The sequence below is a fragment of the Typopeltis vanoorti genome, chromosome 26 (genome assembly GCF_054136105.1).
Source record: "Typopeltis vanoorti isolate ZY-2024b chromosome 26, IOZ_Tvanoo_1.0, whole genome shotgun sequence".
NCBI classification, from domain to species: Eukaryota; Metazoa; Arthropoda; class Arachnida; order Uropygi; family Thelyphonidae; genus Typopeltis; species Typopeltis vanoorti.
The window spans coordinates 13,204,759-13,226,413 of record NC_143574.1 but is presented as its reverse complement, the minus strand read 5'-3'; the positions used below and the strand labels follow the sequence as shown (position 1 = coordinate 13,226,413).

Here is a 21,655-nt window from a genome sequence, read left to right as displayed (position 1 = left end):
CTCATTTTCATCTTGATGGCTTCGTTAATCGCCAAAATTGTCGCATTTGGGGTTCAGAAAATCCACGAGTGATTGTTGAGAAACAAATGCATCCACAACGTGTCACTCTTTGGTGCGGATTTTGGGCTGGAGGCATCATCGGTCCATTCTTCTTCGAAAATGTGGTTGGTAAGGCAATAACAGTTAATGGTGCTCGCTATCGCGACATGATAATCCAGTTTTTGTGCCTAAATTGCAAGATATGGATGTGGACGACATGTGGTTTCAACAAGACGGTGCCACATGCCATGCAGCCCGAGAAACGATTCAATTACTGCATGAGTCATTTCCTGGTCGTGTAATTTCCCGTTTTGGTGATCAGAATTGGCCGCCCAGATCATGTGACTTAACGCCGTTGGACTTTTTTCTTTGCGGTTTTTTGAAGTCTAAGGTTTATGCTAACAAGCCCACGCCTTGAAGGAGGGAATTGAGTTGTATCAACGAAATTCAGCCACATTTATGCAAAACGGTCATGGAAAATTTCGACAAAGGAGTGCGTATGTGCCAGCAAAGCCGTGGAGGCCATTTACTCGATATGCTATTCCATGCATAACCCTATACTGTATACTTTATGAATCAATAAGAAATTACCATTTTGAATTAAGAACCTGTGTTTTCTATCAAAATTACTTCTTGCGTGAATTTTGGGACACCCTGTATAATTACTTTTTTTTTTTTTTTTTATCAGTGGCTATCGTACGCTCTTCGCGTTGTTGCAGCCCCGATACGTACGTTCATATACGAAGCTAAACGAAGATTCATGAGTGATCGCTTGCGAATTTGTAAACTATTCAAATGAAGCAGTTATTACAATTTGAGCAGGAGAATTCATACATAATATATAATTTATTGAGAAATATATACATTGTAAGATTTTTTTTTTCTTAATAATGATTCCATGCGTTAATGAGGCATAGCCGAAAATTGCCACGTACCCCCTGAAGACCTTTCAAGGGGCCATAGGGGGTACGCTTACCACGCTTTGAGAAACGCTTCCCTAGGGCAGTAGCACAATCACCATTTAACCTTGGAGGGGGCCGAGCATTCAAGATTTAATCGGGGGGGGGGGAGCACTCATGATTTAATATTGGGGGAGTCGAGTTGAGTAGACGATTTGAGAATGCACACTACGTTGCATACGACCTATGACTAAGCATCTGCAGTGATTGCCATCATACCCGTGATCTCCTCTGGCCCAACTCGGGTAAACAAAGTAGCGCTCCGTCTGCAAGAGCACTAATTAGTTCTCCTTGCGTTCACAGCCGCCGGGATTCCCGTCAGCTATTCCCACAGTATTCCCACTTTATGTGACCGCTAATTCATAAGTAGTATAGAAATATAAGACACAGCATAAAAAAAAAAAAATTAATTTTAATTAGGAAAAGATTTTTTTAAAATTTTCTAGTGTTTTTTTTTTTTTTCCTTTTTCTTTTTTTTTTGGGGGGGGGGGACAGGGTCCCTTGACCCCCTCTCTGGGTGCGTCACTGCCCTAGTGTATCGCATTGTGCTGACTGTGCTACAGTTTCAACACGAAAGTATCATGAACAAAGCGCTGAAGTTGGCATTATTTGCTCTCCAACTTTTTCAAGCTTATGATATAAAATTCCGACAGAAACGAGAGCTATCATTGGCAGACTACCAAGAAGCGTCAATTCATCTTGAAGGGGAGAAAGAAATAAGGCGATGTACGAATTGGTCACCAACATGGAAATTACTTGCTTTATATGTAAAATTTTCCAACTGTTACACAAGCAAAATAGCTACCACTTTAAAAACTACAATGATCATAAAAGAGAAGTTAATTTTCCGACGTGTAATAATAAACACTCATCCGACAATACGGATTGATTACCCTATTATCGGAATATATTCTCCTTCTTTTGACATGCGCAGAAGTGTCGAAGGGTCTTGTATCTATGAGTGTACCATACTAGTCGCTTTCATCAATTTTTTTATTTATCAAATACTTTGTCGTGTGATCGAAATAAAAACTTCGAATTTATACATTGTAATTCTGAGTTAAACGCTGCACTACCTCAGGAACATGGACAAACATTCGACTTACATGAAAACAGATCAGTTCTTCGCCCTCCAGAGTTGTGCAGAGCAATGTACATTTCTCTTTCTTTGTTGTGTCATTTTTTATAACTTTTTTCCCCTTTTTATTTCAAACATGTTTAATGTACAATATTGCTGCATTAATTATAACTAATTATATTAGTCAAGTAATCAACTTATTACCAGTTTTCGAATATAGAAACAGTAAAAAAGAAAAGTTAAGGTTTGCAGGGGTATGTTCATTTGTAAAATTAATACCTCATAATTGGTATGGATACTTGGACGTTGATTACCACTTACTCGTGTTTTTGTTTAAGTAACTTTTTATTTAGTTATTATTAGAAGATATATTTCATCTTGTCAGTGGAATGCATAGCATGTGGGCATCATTTATGGACATTTGGTTTCAGGTTGGAATTATGGGTAATGGTTTGAGCGGTGAATTATAGACAATAGTCCGTGTGGTTGTCAATAAGTGACAGAACATTTTAATGTCTGTTATTTCGCATCCTCCCCCTCCATACTAGTTTTAATGGCATAACTGCATTCATAACTAGAGCCCTCTTTGAGTAGAACTTTAATTTTTTTGTGTGACTCCTAGCATAGCAGTGTTATTTAATGATCACTTTATTATGGTGTTTTATTTTGGCGAGAGAGAGTTTAAGGATTAGAAATGAAATTATGAGGATGTATTTTACATTAAGTACTCTTAAGCACTGCAACTGGAGAAATTTTGCCATGTATTTTAAGGAGATGTGCTAAAGAATTGACCTGGTTAATGAAGTGCATTGTGTTATTTCAGAAAATTGACAATTTAGAATAGATAATAGTTAAACATTTTAATTCTTATTTCTTATATTTTGCCAGAGTTTTGGCATCTTCAGGGATTAATATATTACATGGACATCAAACACAGGCACACTTCAGTAACAAAGATGGAACAGGAGAGATATATATATAGAGGATGGCCTGAAGTCCTATAATTAATTCCCTATTGGCTTTGGCTGAGCATTCTTGGCTGTGGGCTGAATGTCTGGAGCAGAGGGTTTCCCATATGAGAGGTAATTGGATAGAACCATATTTGTTTAGGTTGGGATAATTGATAAGAGCTGCAGCAGATTCAACCAGTATCATTATTATTATTATTATTATTATTATTATTATTATTATTCAGGCCTCCATGGAGTCAAAAGACTCATATTGCGTGAGGTCCTTCCTAGGAAACACAAAGTCTATCAAGACTCATCGCGGGAGGTTCCTCCTAGGAAACACAAAGTCTATCGTACCACTCGTTAGACTCATTGACTGTTCTCGCTTTCACCACTATCAGGCAATGTATTCCACGGTTCAACCACCCTCCATGGAAAGAAACCACTCCTCACCCTCTTGCTCACCGCTTCCTTTCGTAACTTCCAGGGACGGCCCCTCGTCACCACTCCTTCTCGCTTCAACCAAGCGAAGGAACCCCCCAGTGTCAACACTGTAACCACCTTTCAACAGTTTAAAAGTCTCAATCATATCACCTCTCCATCTTCTATTCACCAAACTCTGCAGTCCACATTCCCTCAGCCGATCCTCATAACTAACATTGTACAATCGTGAAACCATCTTTGTTATCTGCCTTTGTACCCTTTCCACAGTTAATTTTTCCCCTTCAAATCCTGGGAACCAAATCTGAGAACAATAGTCCAAGTGTGGCCTGATCAGGGTCTTATACAACGAAATGATAACTTATCTCTGCAGGTCAGCATCCTTCTCAGAATTGCAGCAATCCTCTGTGTTACCTTTACCACCTTTGCAATATGTCCCCTGAATTTCAGGTTTCTATCAATCATCAACCCCAGATCTCGTCTCTCCTACTTCCTCCGGTACAGCCCCTCCAATAGAGTATGCAGCGTCCCATTGATGTGTCCCAAGCCACAAGATCTTACATTTTGCTGCGTTAAACCGACATCCCCATTTATTTTCCCATCCATCTATCTTATTCAAATTGTCTTGCAAGGCTACCACATCTGCACTATTACTAATAACTCTTCCCAGCTTCACATCATCTGCAAATAACTGAATATCACCCTGAAATCCATTAACAATGTCATTGATATAAAGATTAAACAATATAGGTCCAGGTACTGAGCCCTATGGGACCCCACTTTCATACCTTCTGCCTACTTGAAACTGCCCCACCATACACAACTCTCTGATACCTATAGGAAAGCCAATCCTGAATCCAATTGACCAACCTGACATCCAAACCTATGTGCTGCAACTTAAATATCAGCTTATCATGTGGCACCCTGTCAAATGCCTTCGCTAAATCCAAGAAAATGGCAGTATATGCCTTTCCCTCGTCTATCGCTCTTGTAACTTTATTATAAAAGGCTAGCATATTACTAAAACAAGAGCGCCCCTTCACAAATCCATGTTGACTCTCACAGATAACATTACCCTCATCTGCCCAATGTTGTATATGGTCCCTAACTAATTTCTCCAAGATCTTAACAACTACTTATGACACACAAACTGGCCTATAATTAGACACTTCCAGTCTGCTACTTCCCTTATGCAATTGCATAAGGGCAGTAGCAGACTGGAAGTCTATCTTACCTTCCTTCCATTCCATGGGCACCTTTCCTGCAGCCAGACTTTCATTGAAAAGCCAGGTCAAAGGAGCTGTCAGTTCTTTAGCACATTCTCTCAAAACTTGTGGTGAAATACCATTCAGTCCCACAGCTTTACTGACATCCAGAGTACTCAGTATTTGGAACACACGCTCCTCTTGCACCTCTAAACTTTGAACCTTCCCTATCCCTCTAGTATTAAAATTTATTCCTCCTAGATGAAATACACCAATAAAGTGTTCATTGAACAATTCCACTATGTCATCTGCATCAGTCACTCTATTCCCATTTCTATCCCACAATGTCATTCTTCCACACTAATTTCTCCTCCTACTGACCAGATAGCTAAAAAATTCCCTAGGAGTTTCTTTGGATCTTTGGGCCAATCTCTTCTCATATTCCAATTTCTCCTTTCTTACCATACTAGTCACTCTCCTGGCCTGTATCTTATATTCTTCATATCCATAGCCTCTTTTTCGCATGCAATTCCTTTTTAATATTGTTTGTCATCCACTTTACTCCAAATTGTGTCCTCTTGTTCACTCGTGGTATACAACTTACCATTGCTGCTAACAAATATTCTTTCATAATTTCCAACGCATTAATGATATCCCGGCCTTCCAATTCTTCCCTCCATGAAACTTCCCCAAGTTGACGTCTTAGACTATTATAATCACCTGCCTTATAATTCCACATACGTACCCGTCTCTTTGATACTCCTGCATGTCTATTCATCTTCCAAGTCAAAACCACATGGTCACTCTCTCTCCAACTGGTTGGAGAGATATCATCTCAGTTATTATCAACTCTTCTGATGCTATGACTAAATCCAAAACTCTTGAACCTCTTGTTCCCTCTATTACATGTTGCCTAAGACATTTGTCCTCTCAAGAATTCTAGAAATTCCATTCCCATATTGCTACATGCATCTTCCTCTTCTCATTTCTATCTCACAATGTCATTCTTCCACAATCATTTCTCCTCCTACTGGCCACATAGCTAAAAAATTCCCTAGGATTTTCTTTGGATCTTTGGGCCAATCTCTTCTCATATTCCAGTTTCGACTTTCTTACCATACTAGTCACTCTCCTGGCCTGTGCCTTATATTCTTCATGCATCTGCTCTTCACCTGTCTCCTTATATCTCTTCCATAGCTTCTTTTTCACATACAGTTCCTGTTTAATATTGATTGTCATCCACTTTACTTAGTTAAAATCTCCCACAACAATCATTCTTCTTGCACTTGCCAAGCTCAGCTGTCTAAACATCTCCTAGTCCCCACCCTCTGTGCTCCTTGGTTTGTAGCAACTCCCCACTAAATATCCTGTCTTGCCTACCTCTATCTCACACCATATGCTTTCAAAATCATTAGTGTCACTGCCTTCCAAAGCCTCCACTCTTAGAGGATGTAAGTCATCACTTATAAGTCTTACCACCACCACGCTTTCCCTTCCTATCCTGCCGAAAAATGCTGTACCCTGCTACTTCTATTCCAGTTATTATATCCTCTTTTGTCAACCACATCTCAGTGATCCCAATAATCTTTGAATTAATTCACAATACAAGAATAATTTGAAAATAATTAATATTTATTTAACTTATTTGATGATATTTCACTGCTATTATATACAGCATCTTGAGCACAAAAATAGTTTGTCACATGTTTTAAGGAAATGTGCAATGGGACCAGTTTAAAAATGTAGCTTGTTTATATCAAGGGGTTTTGTATGGAGTGCCATGTCAGTGAAGGAAGTGAGTACTGGGATTTACTGTTCAATATTTATGTCAGTTTCCTAGCTAGTGGCCAGTGCAGGCTATTGAAGTGTTCTATGTTTATAGATGTGTGTGGTCATGGGCTGGTTTGTCTATTTTGAGGGATGAAGTTTTGGAAGGTCATTAGTAGAAGAGCTGATATGAGAAGTGCTGATATTGTGACTCTTCATGAGGATTTCAGTAAGCTGGATGGTGAACAAATAAATATAGATATCAATTCAATACTAAAAAGCTACTAAATAAAAAGCTAAATGGTTTTGAAATTTGGGATTCACAGATGGGAGGCTGCACACTGTCTTGGTGGAACTATACTGAAGGAAGTAGAGGAAGCAAAGGATTGTGATGTGATGTGATGGTAGATAAAAATTTTAAGTTCAGGGGACATAGTGCAAAAGGTACAAAGACAACTCAGAAAATTGCTGTGATACTGAAAAGGACATTGACTAGCAGAGATAAGAGGGTGGTGATTCCATTATAGAAGATTCTGATCACACCACTGTGGATTACTGCAGTGAGATCTGCTTATCAAGATTTGAAATGGGATCAAGTAACTTTGGAGAAGGCACAAAATAGATAAAAATGATATTAGGTGTGCCAAATGTTGGTTATGAGGATTGATGAAGACTAGTCGGCAATATTTGATAGATGGCGAATGAAGGAGTGATGGCATTGAGACTTTGAAACTGTTGAGAGGTATTTACCAGATTGACACTGGAGAAATTTTCATATGGCAGAATGAGTGAAAGGAACAAGGGAAAGAGGCACTCTTGGAAGTTGAAAAAGGGTGAGAAGTAGGTTTCATGCATGGAGAGTGGTTGGACCATGGTTGCATTGCGTGAAAGAGTGGTAAAAGTGTTGACAGTGTACAAGTTTAAGGAATGGGATGTTAGACTTAGTGTTGTTTAAGATGAACTTCCTGTGATGAGTCTTGACTCCATGGAGACCTTGAATAAGGAGTCTACTAATTTAAATGGGGTTTAAATTTAGAGTACAGTGTACTCATAATGGTAAACATGAATAACATGTAGTATTTTTTTTTTCCAGATAAACCATCTTGAAATTTATTTATTGAACCTGATGTGGTGGCTTATATCAGTCTTGAACAGTATGGTTTCAAAACAGTAAGAAGTTTCGTGTTTTCATTGATCAATATGAATTGTTCATCTTTTAATAATAATGTATATTTACAAAATTTAGCTTTGCTTTACTTTACTTTGAGGTCATATGTCATGGAGTTTGGGTTAGGTTGTTTCACTGTGGGATAGTCACGACCGATTTTTTTTTTAATAACCAAACCAAACCAAATACCAAAGCTTAGATCTTTGGTATTTTTGTCTTGTGTTCTGCTGGCTAAATTGCATGTCAGTGGTGTCATGTTTGTTGTTTCTCATTTACACTATGAAAGATTAAGGAGCAAGGGAAGAATGTTAAATAAATTGGTATTTTATTTTAAAATGGATTGGTATATTATGAGATGTATTTAGAAAGTAAGATCTGTTCAGAATTTACCACCAAATAAGATATGGGAGAGGGGTTGAGCATGCATAGTAGAATAGAGTGACTCATTAGCTAGTTGTTGACCATTTTACTTTCATTCTGATATTGTGTGTTGTCTTTGACGAATGCCGAGATAAAAAATCCCACAGTTGAGAGATTTGTGATGCAATACGGTTTTTGTTTGCAGCAAACAATAGTGCTGCAGAAATTTGCTGATGACTGTGTAAGATTTACAGGCCTAATATAATGAGTGACAGTAAGGTTAGGTACTGGTACAATTTGTTTAAAGAAGGGTGCAACAGTGTTCATGGTGAAGAGCACAGTGGCCAGCTAAGTGTGGTGACAGATGATTTGATGGAAAGAGTGAACAAGAAAATTCATAAGAATCATCGTTTCACAATTATGGAACTTTCTTTCTCTGCATTGGTAAAACAAGAACGCAAGACATAACATCGAATATCTATGTTATAGAAAATCAGGTCTGACCATGCCATTGATAATATTTGCTAAATGATTGATTTGCCAAGAACAAAACTGTTATAGAGTACCAAGTTCTGATAAGATGGAAAGTTATAAGAAGGGACTTGTGAGACCATCATCACCTCTTCCAATCTAAATAAACACAATGATCTCAATTGTCAGTAATGCAGAAGTCATATACTCGTATATCTCATATACAAGTTGCCAAAAGGTGCTAGACTTTATTATAAAAAAATCTCTGGATGAGAGAAAGATGTCGAAATTTTTTACCTTCTCATTATGCATAGCATTTTACAAGTCTGAAAGGGTATGTGCTTTGCATTATGGAATACATACTAAGGCAAGTGATGTGAAGTCATTAGCCTCTGTATACAAGTAGCTCTCAGATGTGAATATATTTCACGTGCAAAACATTTTTTGATTCCTTGGGTAAAGGATTAAAACCAAGTATATAATTTCTTGGTATCTTTAATATATACCATATTTGCTGGCGTATAAGACGCACTTTTTTTCTTTGAAAACAGGTCTGAAAAACAGGGTGCATCTTATACGCTGATACTCAGTTTTTTATTATTTTCATTTCTGGAAATTTTCTCTGTTCCGAGTTACGCGATTTCTTTATTGCTTTCTTGCAGTGTGTGAGAACATTCCAGTTACATAGAGCAGTGTTTCTCAAACTTCAGACATTCACATTCATATGATTGGTGCGGTATTAACAAAAGATCGTGCTACTAACTGACAAAGAGAAGCCAACAGTTGAGTTGAAATGCTAATTCTCTTCAACCGAATTCCTTATATAATATCTGAAACACATTCACTGTATATTTCTTCGTTTTAACACATTCACTCAAACAAAACATATGGTTTTGCTTGAATCGTACAGCATTTTCTGTGGGAGGGGGGACATGCGATTCATTAGTTAGTGCCGTTTTTATCCCAGTTGTCTCTAATTGCACTGTTTGTTGAGAAACATATTGCACAGCCTGCAGATGTCTCTGTACCTTATTCAGTGATACAATAGGAACGTTTTACGATCTCGAACTTCACGGATATATTGAATTTTATTCTATGCGTTAATGATGAATAGAAAATTGCCACGGACCCCCTGAAGATCTTTCACGTACCCCGAAGGTACGCATACCACACTTTGAGAAACGCTGACGTAGAGTTCAGTGAATGCGCATGTGCTGTCATCAACGATCACAGCTGTGTCCTGTTCATTTAAACTTTCCAATTGTTGTCACAGTTATGGACAGTGATAAATTTCTGCCGTTAAATTTTCTCTAAATTTCTTGGCAAATTATGGCTAAAAATGTCGGCATTGTTACAATATTGCATAGAAGCTATGTGTGATTGCGTATTCTAAAGAACATGGAAACAGGGCTGCAGAGAGGCATTTCGGACTACCATCAACTGAGAAAATGATAAGAACTTGGTGGAATCAGGAAGAGGATTTTAAAAAAGCAACTCACAGTAAACCTAACCTACGAAGTGGAACTGCAAAAAGGCCAGAACTTGAGGCAGAACTGAATACTTGGATTTTAGACCACAGAAAAGTGGGACTTTCATTGTCTACAAAAATGATTATTCATCAAGCGAAAGCAATAGTCACTAACAGAGGGATCGCCAACTTTACTGGATCAACATCATGGTGTTCAAGATTAATGAAGAGAAACCAGCTATGTATGCAGACTAAAACAAAAATATCACAAAAGATGCCAGCTGAATATGAAGAAAAAATGATTGAATTTCATCAATTCGTCATTAACGCAAGGAAACGAGAAAATTTTGAACTTGCGCAAATAGGAAACATGGGAGGTTCCAATGACTTTTGATGTGCCCTCAAACAAAGCTGTAGATTCCAAGGGCGCTAAAAGTGTTACTATTAAAACTTTGTGACATGAAAAAACTTGCTACACGGTGGTTTTATCCTGCTGTGCTGATGGGACAAAATTGCTGCCACTGCTGATTTTTAAAAGGAAGATGCTACCCAAAGAAAAACTACTTAAAGGAGTGTTTGTATACATATTCATGCAAAAGGTTGGATGGATGGAGGAGGAATGAAGTTATGGAAGATAAAATTTGGTCTAGGCGTCCTGGCGGACTTGAAGAAACCTGCCCTGCTAGTATGGGATCAGTTTCGTTCTCACAGAACAGAAGATGTTAAAAATAAACTCAAGGAATTGAAAACTAAGTTAGCTGTAATTCCAGGAGGTCTAACTAGTCAGCTTCAACCTTTAGATGTTCTGTATTAATAAACCATTTAAGGGATTTATGAAGGAGAAATGGAACAGCTGGATGCAGTCTTCAGATTTTGAGGTTATGCCACGAGGAAGAAGGAAGAGGCTTAGCATTTTGCAAGTTTGTGAATAGGTCAAAGCTTCTTGGGATGCTGTGAAAACTGAGACAGTGGTTAAATCATTTAAGAAGTGCGGAATTAGTAATGCACTGGTTGGTACAGAGGAATTTGTTGTATGAGGACTCCGATTCTGATTTAGAAGAGGTTTCAAGTGTCTCTTCATTTAGCTCTGGAGATGAATTTCTGGGTTTTGACAATTAAAAGGTGGGTACTCTTTCCTAGTTAGATTGGGTATTTGTTGAAAGTAGACCTACTTATTACTTTATATTTGAAATACTGTAAATTCATTATAATATTCGGTGATCAAGTTTTTTCCTAAAAAATGTGTACAAAAAAGGGGGTGTGTCTTATATGCTGGCAAATACGGTAATGGAACCAAGATAAAAAAAAAAACTTTCAACATCTTTCTGTCATCCAGAGATATTTTTTTATTAATGAGGTCTAGCACCTTTTTGCTACTTGTATATGGGATATATATGACTTCTGCATTACTTCAACCTTGGTATTTCTCCTGGGTCTGGTTTCCACTGATGAGACCTCAATAAAGGTTGTGAAACCGGTCTAGGTAGTGGCCCTTCCCATTATGCATACCATTTTACATGTCCAAAAAGGTGTGTGCTTTACATTATGGGATATATACTGGCAAGTGATATGAAGTCATTAGCCTCTATATACAAGTAGCTCAGACTTGAATATATTTCACATGCAAAACATTGTTTGTTTCTTGGATAAAGGACTAAAACTAAGTATATAATTTGGTATCTTTAATGAGGAAGAAGAAGATTTAACAACTGAAAGTCCTGATTATTCCTTCACTCTCAAAGTGCTTGAAGAAGCTTTTCAGCACATAGAAAAAGCAAACTGAGATTTTGATTTCAAGTGTACCAGCAAAAATGTTGCTAGAGATTTAAAAAAATGATTATGCATTCTATCATGAAATTTATAATGAAAGGAGAAGGCTGTCTTGGAAACAAATGACTCCTAATTTACTTGCATTTATAGGCATTTCCATACTTTAAATTTTTCTGGGGGAAAAAACAACTTTCCATTTCTTGTTTCAGTAAGAAAATACCGTGAGAAGGCATATTACTTGAAATTAAGCACAAACTGTTGTTTTGTTGACCATTATTTTTTTTTTATATGTCATTTTTTTTAATATGTGGTTTCCACCCATAAAGGTTTACGTAAACTTGTAGTGCATTCATACCTTGGGTGGACTACATATTTTTCTGTTTTTTATTAATTTTATTATTTCTTTATTTTTTATTTTTTACATAATTTTACAAAATAATTTTACCATTTTTTTACAAAAAAAATTATTATATTCTTGTGACTATGTATGTATAATAAATAAATAAAATAAATATTTTTTACATAGTCTTGAAATCCTGCTCTAAACTCTGCATATACTGCATATATCGTCTATACTGACTGAGCTACGGAGGTTCACACACACATACCATCATGACACTTAAACTGTAAGAATTCTAGTCATTAACTACAGAGGCCTGTGAGAAAAAAAAAAAAAAAAAAAGAAAAAAAAAAAAAAATATATATATATATATATATGATGCAAGAATTATATTCTGCAAATCTTTATGAGAGCCTCCATAGCTCAGTCAGTATAGACAAAACCCTTTGGTCAGAAAGACCTGGGTTCGATTCCTGTCAGTGACATGCCTTTATTCTTATCCCAACATGCCTTAATATTGGGATAGGTTTGGGATCTGGTCTCTTTCAATGAAAGGTGAGTTAGCCAGTCTCATATGGAGGTAGGGGGTTTTTCACCCAGAAATTTGTTTTTTTTTTTTTCATCTCCCAGAACAAGCAAACTGGTCCCATGCACACACATAGATTACAGTTATGAATATGTCCCAACCATGTGTCAGTCCTGAGCCCAGATAAAATTGGGGGATTGGGGAAAGCAATGGCAAACTACCTTGGAAAAATCTCACCAGGAACACTTTGTGGGCAGTGCCTACAGTCACCTAAGGTCGGAAAACAACTGAAAGAGAAAAAAACCACAAATCATTATGTAACAGGGAATTTACATAAGTTAGATTTAACTCCCACCCCATCCCACCTGTTAATCACATCCTGAAAGGCAAAATTGTTCCATTCACAAAGGTGGTGATAAGGTTAAACTCGTATACAAATTTTAGGGTGATTTGTATATGAGTTGTAGTTAAGATATTGGAGAGGATGTGAGGGGATAGGATACAAGAGGGGATTGATAACAGTAGTATTCTTTGTGCTTGTTAGCATGAATTTTAAAGGGAAGTCGTGTTTTACAAACTTACTTATATACAATAACAAGATGATGAATGTATTAGACAAGGGAGATGCATACACAGTGGTATACTTAGATTTTGCAAAGTATTTTAATAGATTGCTATACCACAAGTTGGTCACTAAACTGAAAAAGATAGGACTGGATGATAGACTAGTGAGTTGGATAGGTGAATGGCTATCAGATGGGGATCAGCAATTTGTGTATGGGGGAGGGCACTATCTTGAAAGAGGAAAGTCACCAGTGGTGTGCTGCAGGGATTAGTTTTGGAACCATTGTTATTTAGTTTATATATTAACAATATTGGGATAGGTTTGACTGGTGATATACAACTGTTTGCAGATAATGCAAAACTGGGGAGAGTGATGAAGCAGATGTTGTCTTACAGGAGAACTTAAATAGATTGTATGAGTGGGCAACAGTATGGAACTGTCAGTTCAGTGTAGCAAAATTTGGTATGCAACAATGGGAATCAAAATATACACTTGGTGGGTAAATTTTGGAGGAAGTTGTGGAGGCTAGAGATCTTGGAGTGGTGGTCTTGGACAAGGATCTGAAGTTCAAAGAACACATAGCACAAGTTGTGAAGTCATCACATTGGATAATGGCAATGATGCAGAGGACCTTAACGTGTAGAAATAAAGAGGTTCTGGTTCTGTTGTATAAGGCCTTAATCAGACCTCGTGTGGACTATTGTGCACCGATTTAGTCCCCTGATTTTCGTGATGATGAGGATATATTGGAAAGGGTCCAGAGAAGACTGACGAAAGTCATAACTGGTCTTTGGGATGTTTGATATGAGGACAGATTGAGGGAATTCATTCTGAAAGCCCTGCGAGTAGGAGGAAAAGAGGGGATATGATTGAGGCATTTAAGTTGGTAAGGGATTGTTACCAGATTGATGTGGAGGAAATTTTTTGTAGTCAGGAAGATCAATGCATGATAACCTCCATTTAATAAGAGATCTCATCCACATCACAAACAGCCAACATAAAAACCTAGCACTCGTCATCCTTGATCAGGAGAAGACTTTCGACAGGGTAGAGCACGAGTACCTTTATGAAGTCCTAAAGACATTTGGCTATGGTCCTCTCATCATTGAAACAGTGCAATTGCTCTACAGAGATGCCCACTTCTGTTTAAAAATCAACAACAGGCTCATTTCCCCTTTGTTATACTCTCAAGGGATCAAGCAAGGATGTCCTCTCTCTGGACAATTATACACACTGGCCATAGAACCCTTCTTAAAAAAGAGTACACGACACCATCATCTCCAAACGAACCAGCATAATAGAGCCACGTCAAAAAATTACTCTATCAGCATATGCCGACGACGTCACTGCGATAGCCCGAAATGAAGAAGAAATGACAGTAACCGAGGAAACATACAGTCTATATGTACAAGCCTCATGGGCCAAATTAAATTCTGCAATCTGCCTGACCACTGGCTTGTGGTCAGGCAGATTGAAGGCTAGAAATGATTCCCCGATCGAATGTACCTGGTCAAGTGAAGGACAAATATACTTAGGTATGCACCTTGGCAACACCAAAATATATAACACACTGAACTGGACACAGCTGCACAACCATTTTAAACAGGTGCTAGGTAAATGGAACAGCATTTGTTCAATGTCCTCACTTAGAGGAAGAGTGTTATGGCATACCCTCAAAGTACCCCCCCCCTGAAGAATTTCTGAAGAATTTCTCCACCACATTCAAAAGGCAATCAAACATTTCCTCTGGAACAATACTAACTGGACAGCATACCCTGAACTGTGCAAGCCACTGAGTAAGGGAGGTCAAGGCCTGATTTCCCTTGAAAACAAAATTAGATCCTTCGGGATAATCTTCCTCCTCAAGACACTTCAGTGCAATCATACTTATGCAACCACCTTCGATCGCATCACGAAATCATCCACTAGAGGACTTACACTTTCTACAATCCTCTGAATGGCCAGTTCTGCACCATCTCCTCCTAAACTACCTCATTTTTACAGAGATGCTCTACAATGGTGGAAACACACACAACTTCATCACACACTGACAGGATCAACAGAGTCTGCTGTACTACAGAACCACTATTTTCGAACAGAAACATAACAAGTCTCACAACTGGCCAGCCTTTTCTTTTCCCTACATGGAACTGGGCAGGAATAAGAATCATAGAGGTCCTCCTGACCCAGATCCTAAAGTGGAAAACATTCACAAGCCTACCAATGAAGAACCCGAAAATTGAAAAGCAGTATCAACAGATGCAAGCTGCTATTATAAAAGCCTATCCAGATATCGCTACACCTCAGGGAATCCTTATTCCTTCTAGAAACTGCTCGGAGCCGATATTTCATCTTGTATCATCTGAAGTCTCACTTCTAATTCTTTCCTCCAACTACAAGAAAATATACCACCTCCTCATGTCAGTGCCTCCAACTTCACCCTTCGTATATTCATCTTTAACCCTCTCATCTACATATAAATCATCTACATATATGGGATCTTCCATATAAATCGAAGTGTGCCAAACCAGACTCCGACATACAGTGGAGACTATGGCATAACATCCTGCCAATTCCTTCTAAGCTCTACAAATTTCAGCTCAGAGAAACGGATCTGTGTCTATTCTGTGAAGTTTCAGGTACCTTGGAACACAGATATCTAACCTGTCCTGCAAACAAAGAGATAATAACCTATGTCCTGAATACTGCCTCTAGCACCTGTAACTACACACATAGCCAACTACTGGACATAAGACATAAGACAACTACTGGAATTTAGTCCTTACAGAAGAAAAGACACAGAATATGCAATTTCCTCTTCATCTGCGCTAAGGCCGTCATCTACAGCTTCTACCTAAAACACACAAGAAATAACCAGCACCCATCCATCACCGAATCGGCACAAACCCTCATGTATAGCCTCCGTTGGAAACTCCAAAGCAAGCTTTCACTGGAACTTGATTACTACAAAGAAACAAGAACTATTGCAAAATTCGTAGAAGAGTGGAACCCAATTGGTACCCTGTTCTGGATTGCCGATGACAATGCACTTTATCTGAAAGAAAACTAAGAGTGAAACTGAACTGTAATATTGATTCATTTATTGCACTTTCTATTGTATATCCGAAAGGAAAATCTTCCTTTCTCTGTAATATATATACTTATATATAAATAGTCCTTTTGTTACCTATCTTCTAATGTATATTTTATCAAGTTAAATTTTAAAAAAATGTCTTTCTCTCTCTCTCTCTCTATATATATATATATATTATTGTTATTATTATTATTATTTTTATTTAGCCTTACGTGATTTCCAGTATGGAAGACTTAAATTCAGATAGAAATGTAGAACTTTGGAAAGTCAAGAAGCTTATAAAAAGCTTGGACGCTGCCAAAGGGTAAGCATTTTTGTTATGGTTATTTATTTACACTGCTTGGAAAGAAGTCAACAGACTCCCCAGTGTGAGGAACAAACAGCCATGCTTCCCACCTTAATAAGATGTAGGATCACCTTTTGCTGTGCTGCAGCAATCCTATGGATATACTTTCCACAAGCATAGCATACAATAGCAATCAATGGAAATTTTTTTCCTGTAATGAGGTCCTGGACTGTTGTGGGGCAAACGTCCTTTGCCCCCACCTGATTCTCCAGTTCATCCCACAGATGTTCAATAGGGCTGAGATCATGACTTCTGTGGAGGCCAGTCAAGTGTGGTGGCATTCATGTCCATAGACCATGCAGTTAGCAGAAGCCTTATGACATGGTGCATTGTCTTGCTGAAAGAGACATTGGTCACCTTCGTATAAATTCCACAAGTAGGAAGCATTGCATTATCCAGAATGTTCAGATACCTCTGAGAGGTATCTGAACATTCTAGATAATGTTCATCACAAATTCATCTGGATAATGCTCACCACAAACAAAGGTCTGAGGCCAAACCTGAAAAAAACGGGACCATACCATCACATCTATGCTTCCGAATTTCATAGTTGGGGTTATTCATTCTGGTAAGAGATGTTCACCAGGCATCTGCCACACCTACCCACCCCCATCCATCTTCTTGGTAGAGGGTATAGTATGATTTGTCGCTTCATAACACAGCATTCCACGCTTCCGTGTCTCACTGGACACACTCTTTTCACCACTGAAGACAGCCGAATGTTGGTTTAGGTAATGCAGGGCTTGCATGTTGTAGTCCTACCACAGAAACCCATGTTGTGAGCCTTGGTTCTGAATGTTTTTTTATGCAGATTAGTGTTTCAATTGATGCCTGGAATTTTGCATTCAATGTGTCAGCTGACAAATAGTGTTTTTTTTTTTTTTTTTTCATATTATCCTCTGTAACACCATACGATTATGTTTAGTGAGTGTGGTGGTGGGTCATCTACTGCACAAATCACTTGCAGTTGACTCCCAACAATTCCATCTCAGTATGGTAGCACTGATTGTTGACCTGGGATGGCCCAATTTGTCAGCAATTTGCCAAACAAATAGGCCTGCAACATGGCATCCTATCACAACTCCTCTTTCAAACTCTGTCAGTTCCCTTCTTGTAGCCATTTCGCTTGGACACAGTTGCACTGACTTGGGAACATCATATTCCTCCAATTCTTGGCTACTAACATGTGACTCATTACATGGCATGATGTGCCTTGCCCATGGGGTTGTCTGTTGACTTCTTTCCAAGCAGTGTATTTCTATAGTGATATGTTGCAAGGAAATTATTTCATTTTTTAATATAATTTTTTAATATACAGGAAAACCTTGCTTAACGTGAATTCGATATGCATGATTGAGCTAAATGATACTATTTCCCACTTTAAGCAAGTAATTATGCAGCTAACTTGATTTGTTTACGTTATGCAAAATTTTTTGTTGCCAATCTGCATTGAGTGGAAAAGCTGGAAGTCATTAAGAGAAATGAAAGTGACAGTAGTAATACAATGATTGTGCAAGACCTGGGACACTGCAAGTCTGCAGTTTGGACTATATTCAATAAGAGCAAAGAATACAAAGAACAAGGAAAAGTTGCTGCTGCTTCTTTAAGCATGCAGATCACCTGAAATAGAAGCCATTTAATGATCAAGAGGGAGTGTCTTCTATCACTCTGAATTGAGGATTATAACCAAAATAGACCTCTTAGTCCGGGAATATTCAGGCAAAAGCTCTCAGTATTTTTACATCATTGAAAGAGACCAAATTTCAAGAGGAATGTGAAAGCTGTACTGAGAGTTTAGGATGGTTTGACTGTTTTAAAATTTGAGCTTGACTGCATTACATATGAATAACTGGGGAATCTGCTAGAGCTGATAAAGATTCTGCAGCAAAGTTGTCTGAAGAATTGCAAAGCATAATTCAGGAGAGTGATTATGACAATCGGCAAATATTCAACGTCAACGAAAATGTTCTCTTTTGGAAGCGTATACCAACAAAAACTTTCCTAGTTAAAACTGAAGCATCTTAGCCAGGATAAAAATATCTAAAGATCGTCTTATGCTTTTATTAGGAGGCAATACAGAAGACGACTTTAAACTCAAGACTATGTTAGTTTATCGTGCACAAAATCCAAGATCTAAGTGAGGTTTTCCTGTAATATTAAAGAAATAGAGAATATATGAATTTGCAGTTTGCTGAGATCGTATTTTATTATATTTGACTTTACTCAAAGGCAGTGCTGGAAAAAATAAATACAACTAATTATATGAAGAGCCAAAGGCTTCAATTCGGCGACATAACTTATTTAAGATAAGAGATATTACATCCCATATTGTTTCTTAGCTGAATAAGAAACTCAAAGAGTTTCATGCTGAATATAGAAACTACATAAAGTTCGGCGATTCCAAGCATAAGCAAATACCTGGATACTGCAGCAACTCACCCTTTAGGTCAAGCTGAGGCAACTCATATCAACTCATACCACGGACAATGACACTGTCCATGGATTGCAAGGGGATATTCGGTTGTTTGCAGATGATGCGAAGCTGGGAAGGATTATTAGTAATAGTGCAGATGTAGTAGCCTAGCCCTGCAAGAGGATTTGAATAAACTAGATAGATGGGCAAATGAATGGGAGGTATCAGTTTAATGCAGCAAAATGTAAGGTCTTGAGGTTTCGGACACATCGATGGGATGCTGCATACTCTGTGGGAGCAGTTAAACTGGAGGAAGTAGGAGAGACAAGAGATCTGGGTTTGATGATTGATAGAAACCTGAAATTTAGGGGACATATTGCAAAGGTAGTGAAAGTAAAGCAGAGGATTGCTGCAATATGCAATAAATGAGAAGGACACTGACCTGCAGAGATAAAATGGTTATCATTCTGTTGTATAAGACTCTGATCAGACTATTGTTCTCAGATCTGTTCCCCAGGATTTGAATGGAATAAATTAACTGTGGAAAGGGTACAAAGGTGGATAACAAAGATGGTGTTGGGACTGTACAATGTTAGTTATGAGGATCGGCTGAGGGAGTGTGGACTGCAGAGTTTGGGATAGAAGAAGGAGGGGTGATATGATAATGCATAGCATTATACATGTCCGCAGAGAGTGCTTTGCATTATGGAGTACTAAGGCAAGTGATATGACGCTTTGTCCACCTTTGCTATGAATTGCCCCAGTCCTGAAGATACTTCAGGTGCAAACTTTGTTTGCTTACACTTGGATAAAGGATTAAACTAAATATATAATTTATAGTCTAACCAAGCGGGAAAAAACTTCCAACACCAACCTCAAAATTTTCATTAATATTAACTTTTATGGCTATTTTGCCTATTTTCCTTTTATGATGTCATTGGCTTTTTACTAAATTTTTAGGACATTACTGATATTTTAAAGACATAGATACATGAAGCATATAAAGGAAGGAATTATTTTGGGCATACCTTTTGTAGGATTTTCCTAGTTTTCTTTTGGAGCAGCATCAGGCATATAGTGATGAACATTTATATATTACTGCTGAAAGGAAGAGGGGGGGGGGAATATGGGAGAATTGCAGATAAGACAAATGTATGTAAAATTAAAACCTAGGTTTCAAGGGTGGGCTGTGAATTCTTTGGGAAGAAGGTGAAAGATAGAAATTTTTTTGGGGGAAAGAAGAAGGATAGAATATGATGAAACAAGATTAGGGTTGATAATATTAAGACAATATTAATTCAGAGGAGTAACACAGAAAATTTTCTAGGAATAATATCTATTTGCATTAAGTTTTTTGCAACACTTCTTAAATCAACCACGTTTCAAGTATTTCCTTAATAATAAATGAAAATCTCGTAGAAAGTTTTTCCCATGTGGTTGTAAAGTAAATCATACTAGACAAGAAATTATGTTCTTGTTGTAACCTTTATCTAAGTATAAGCAAGCAAAATATGTACGTGAAATATCTTCGTGACTAGGCTATTTGTGTATAGAATCCTTTCCTTTAGTTTTACAAGGTGATCAACATTAATTTCAGTAAAGTTATGGAGACTACAACCATATTAAGAATAATTACTTTAATTTACCGACGTTTTGACCTTTATATTAAGGTCATCTGGAGTACACACACACACACATATACAAAGACAAGCTATATTACATTTCAAACATCATGTTGGAGGCTTAATGGATTTTTTACAACACTCAAAAAGAATTAAAATAGAATTTAATACTTCCTATATTTCGTCCTAGTCACTAGGACATCTACGGGGATTACAAAACAATTAATGTAACATATACACAAATAACAAACAATACTAAGCCCAACCACGTGGGTGACACTAAAGTCCTATCTAGGTATGCTCTACCTAGATAGGACTTTAGTGTCACCCACGTGGTTGGGCTTAGTATTGTTTGTTATTTGTGTATATGTTACATTAATTGTTTTTGTAATCCATGCTCTACCTAGATAGGACTTTAGCGTCACCCACGTGGTTGGGCTTAGTATTGTTTGTTATTTGTGTATATGTTACATTAATTGTTTTTGTAATCCCCGTAGATGTCTTAGTGACTAGGATGAAATATAGGAAGTATTAAATTCTATTTTAATTCTTTTTGAGTGTTGTAAAAAATCCATTAAGCCTCCAACATGATGTCTTCACAGCACTTAAGCCTCTACACACGTACATTTCAAACAGTATGCCTAAATGACAATGATTTGATCAACTGTTATTCTACTGGCCTGACATCTAGTGAAAAAAAAAAAAAAAAAAAACTACATCAGAGCTATATTCTATTTATAACATCATCAGAGAACAAATTCATATAGATAATTTTAATACAGCAAAAGTAGTGGCTTAATCTATAATTTAACATGAATGTTGTCATATAAAATTTAAGATCCTAGATTACTTACAGTCCTAATTATAATTAACTCTTAGACCAAAAGATTATATAGGTATAACATGTGCCATCTATGTTCTTGGGATTTTTAGACCACCATTATTGTTAAGATTAGGGTGTTTGATAAGAATTTCACATGCCTCCTGAAATTTACAGTCCTAATTATAATTATTATTATTATTATTACGGGTATCTCCATGGAGTCAGTAGACTCATCGCGGGAGAACCAAAC

General features: G+C 37.5%; 1 protein-coding gene across 2 annotated transcripts in view; it reads left to right on the top strand.

Moving 5' to 3' along the window:
- The first annotated feature begins 275 nt into the window (after nucleotides 1–275).
- The window catches only part of LOC150092338 (eukaryotic peptide chain release factor subunit 1-like), a 166,482-nt gene continuing 145,102 nt past the window's right edge, over nucleotides 276–21,655 (top strand). For both annotated transcript variants that reach the window (XM_090415156.1, XM_090415155.1), the window contains exons 1-3: nucleotides 276–3,158; nucleotides 7,533–7,609; nucleotides 16,408–16,505. In XM_090415156.1, the coding sequence (XP_090271282.1) occupies nucleotides 16,426–16,505 (80 nt within the window). In that variant the 5' untranslated portion in view covers nucleotides 276–3,158; nucleotides 7,533–7,609; nucleotides 16,408–16,425. The remainder of the gene's footprint in view (nucleotides 3,159–7,532; nucleotides 7,610–16,407; nucleotides 16,506–21,655) is intronic.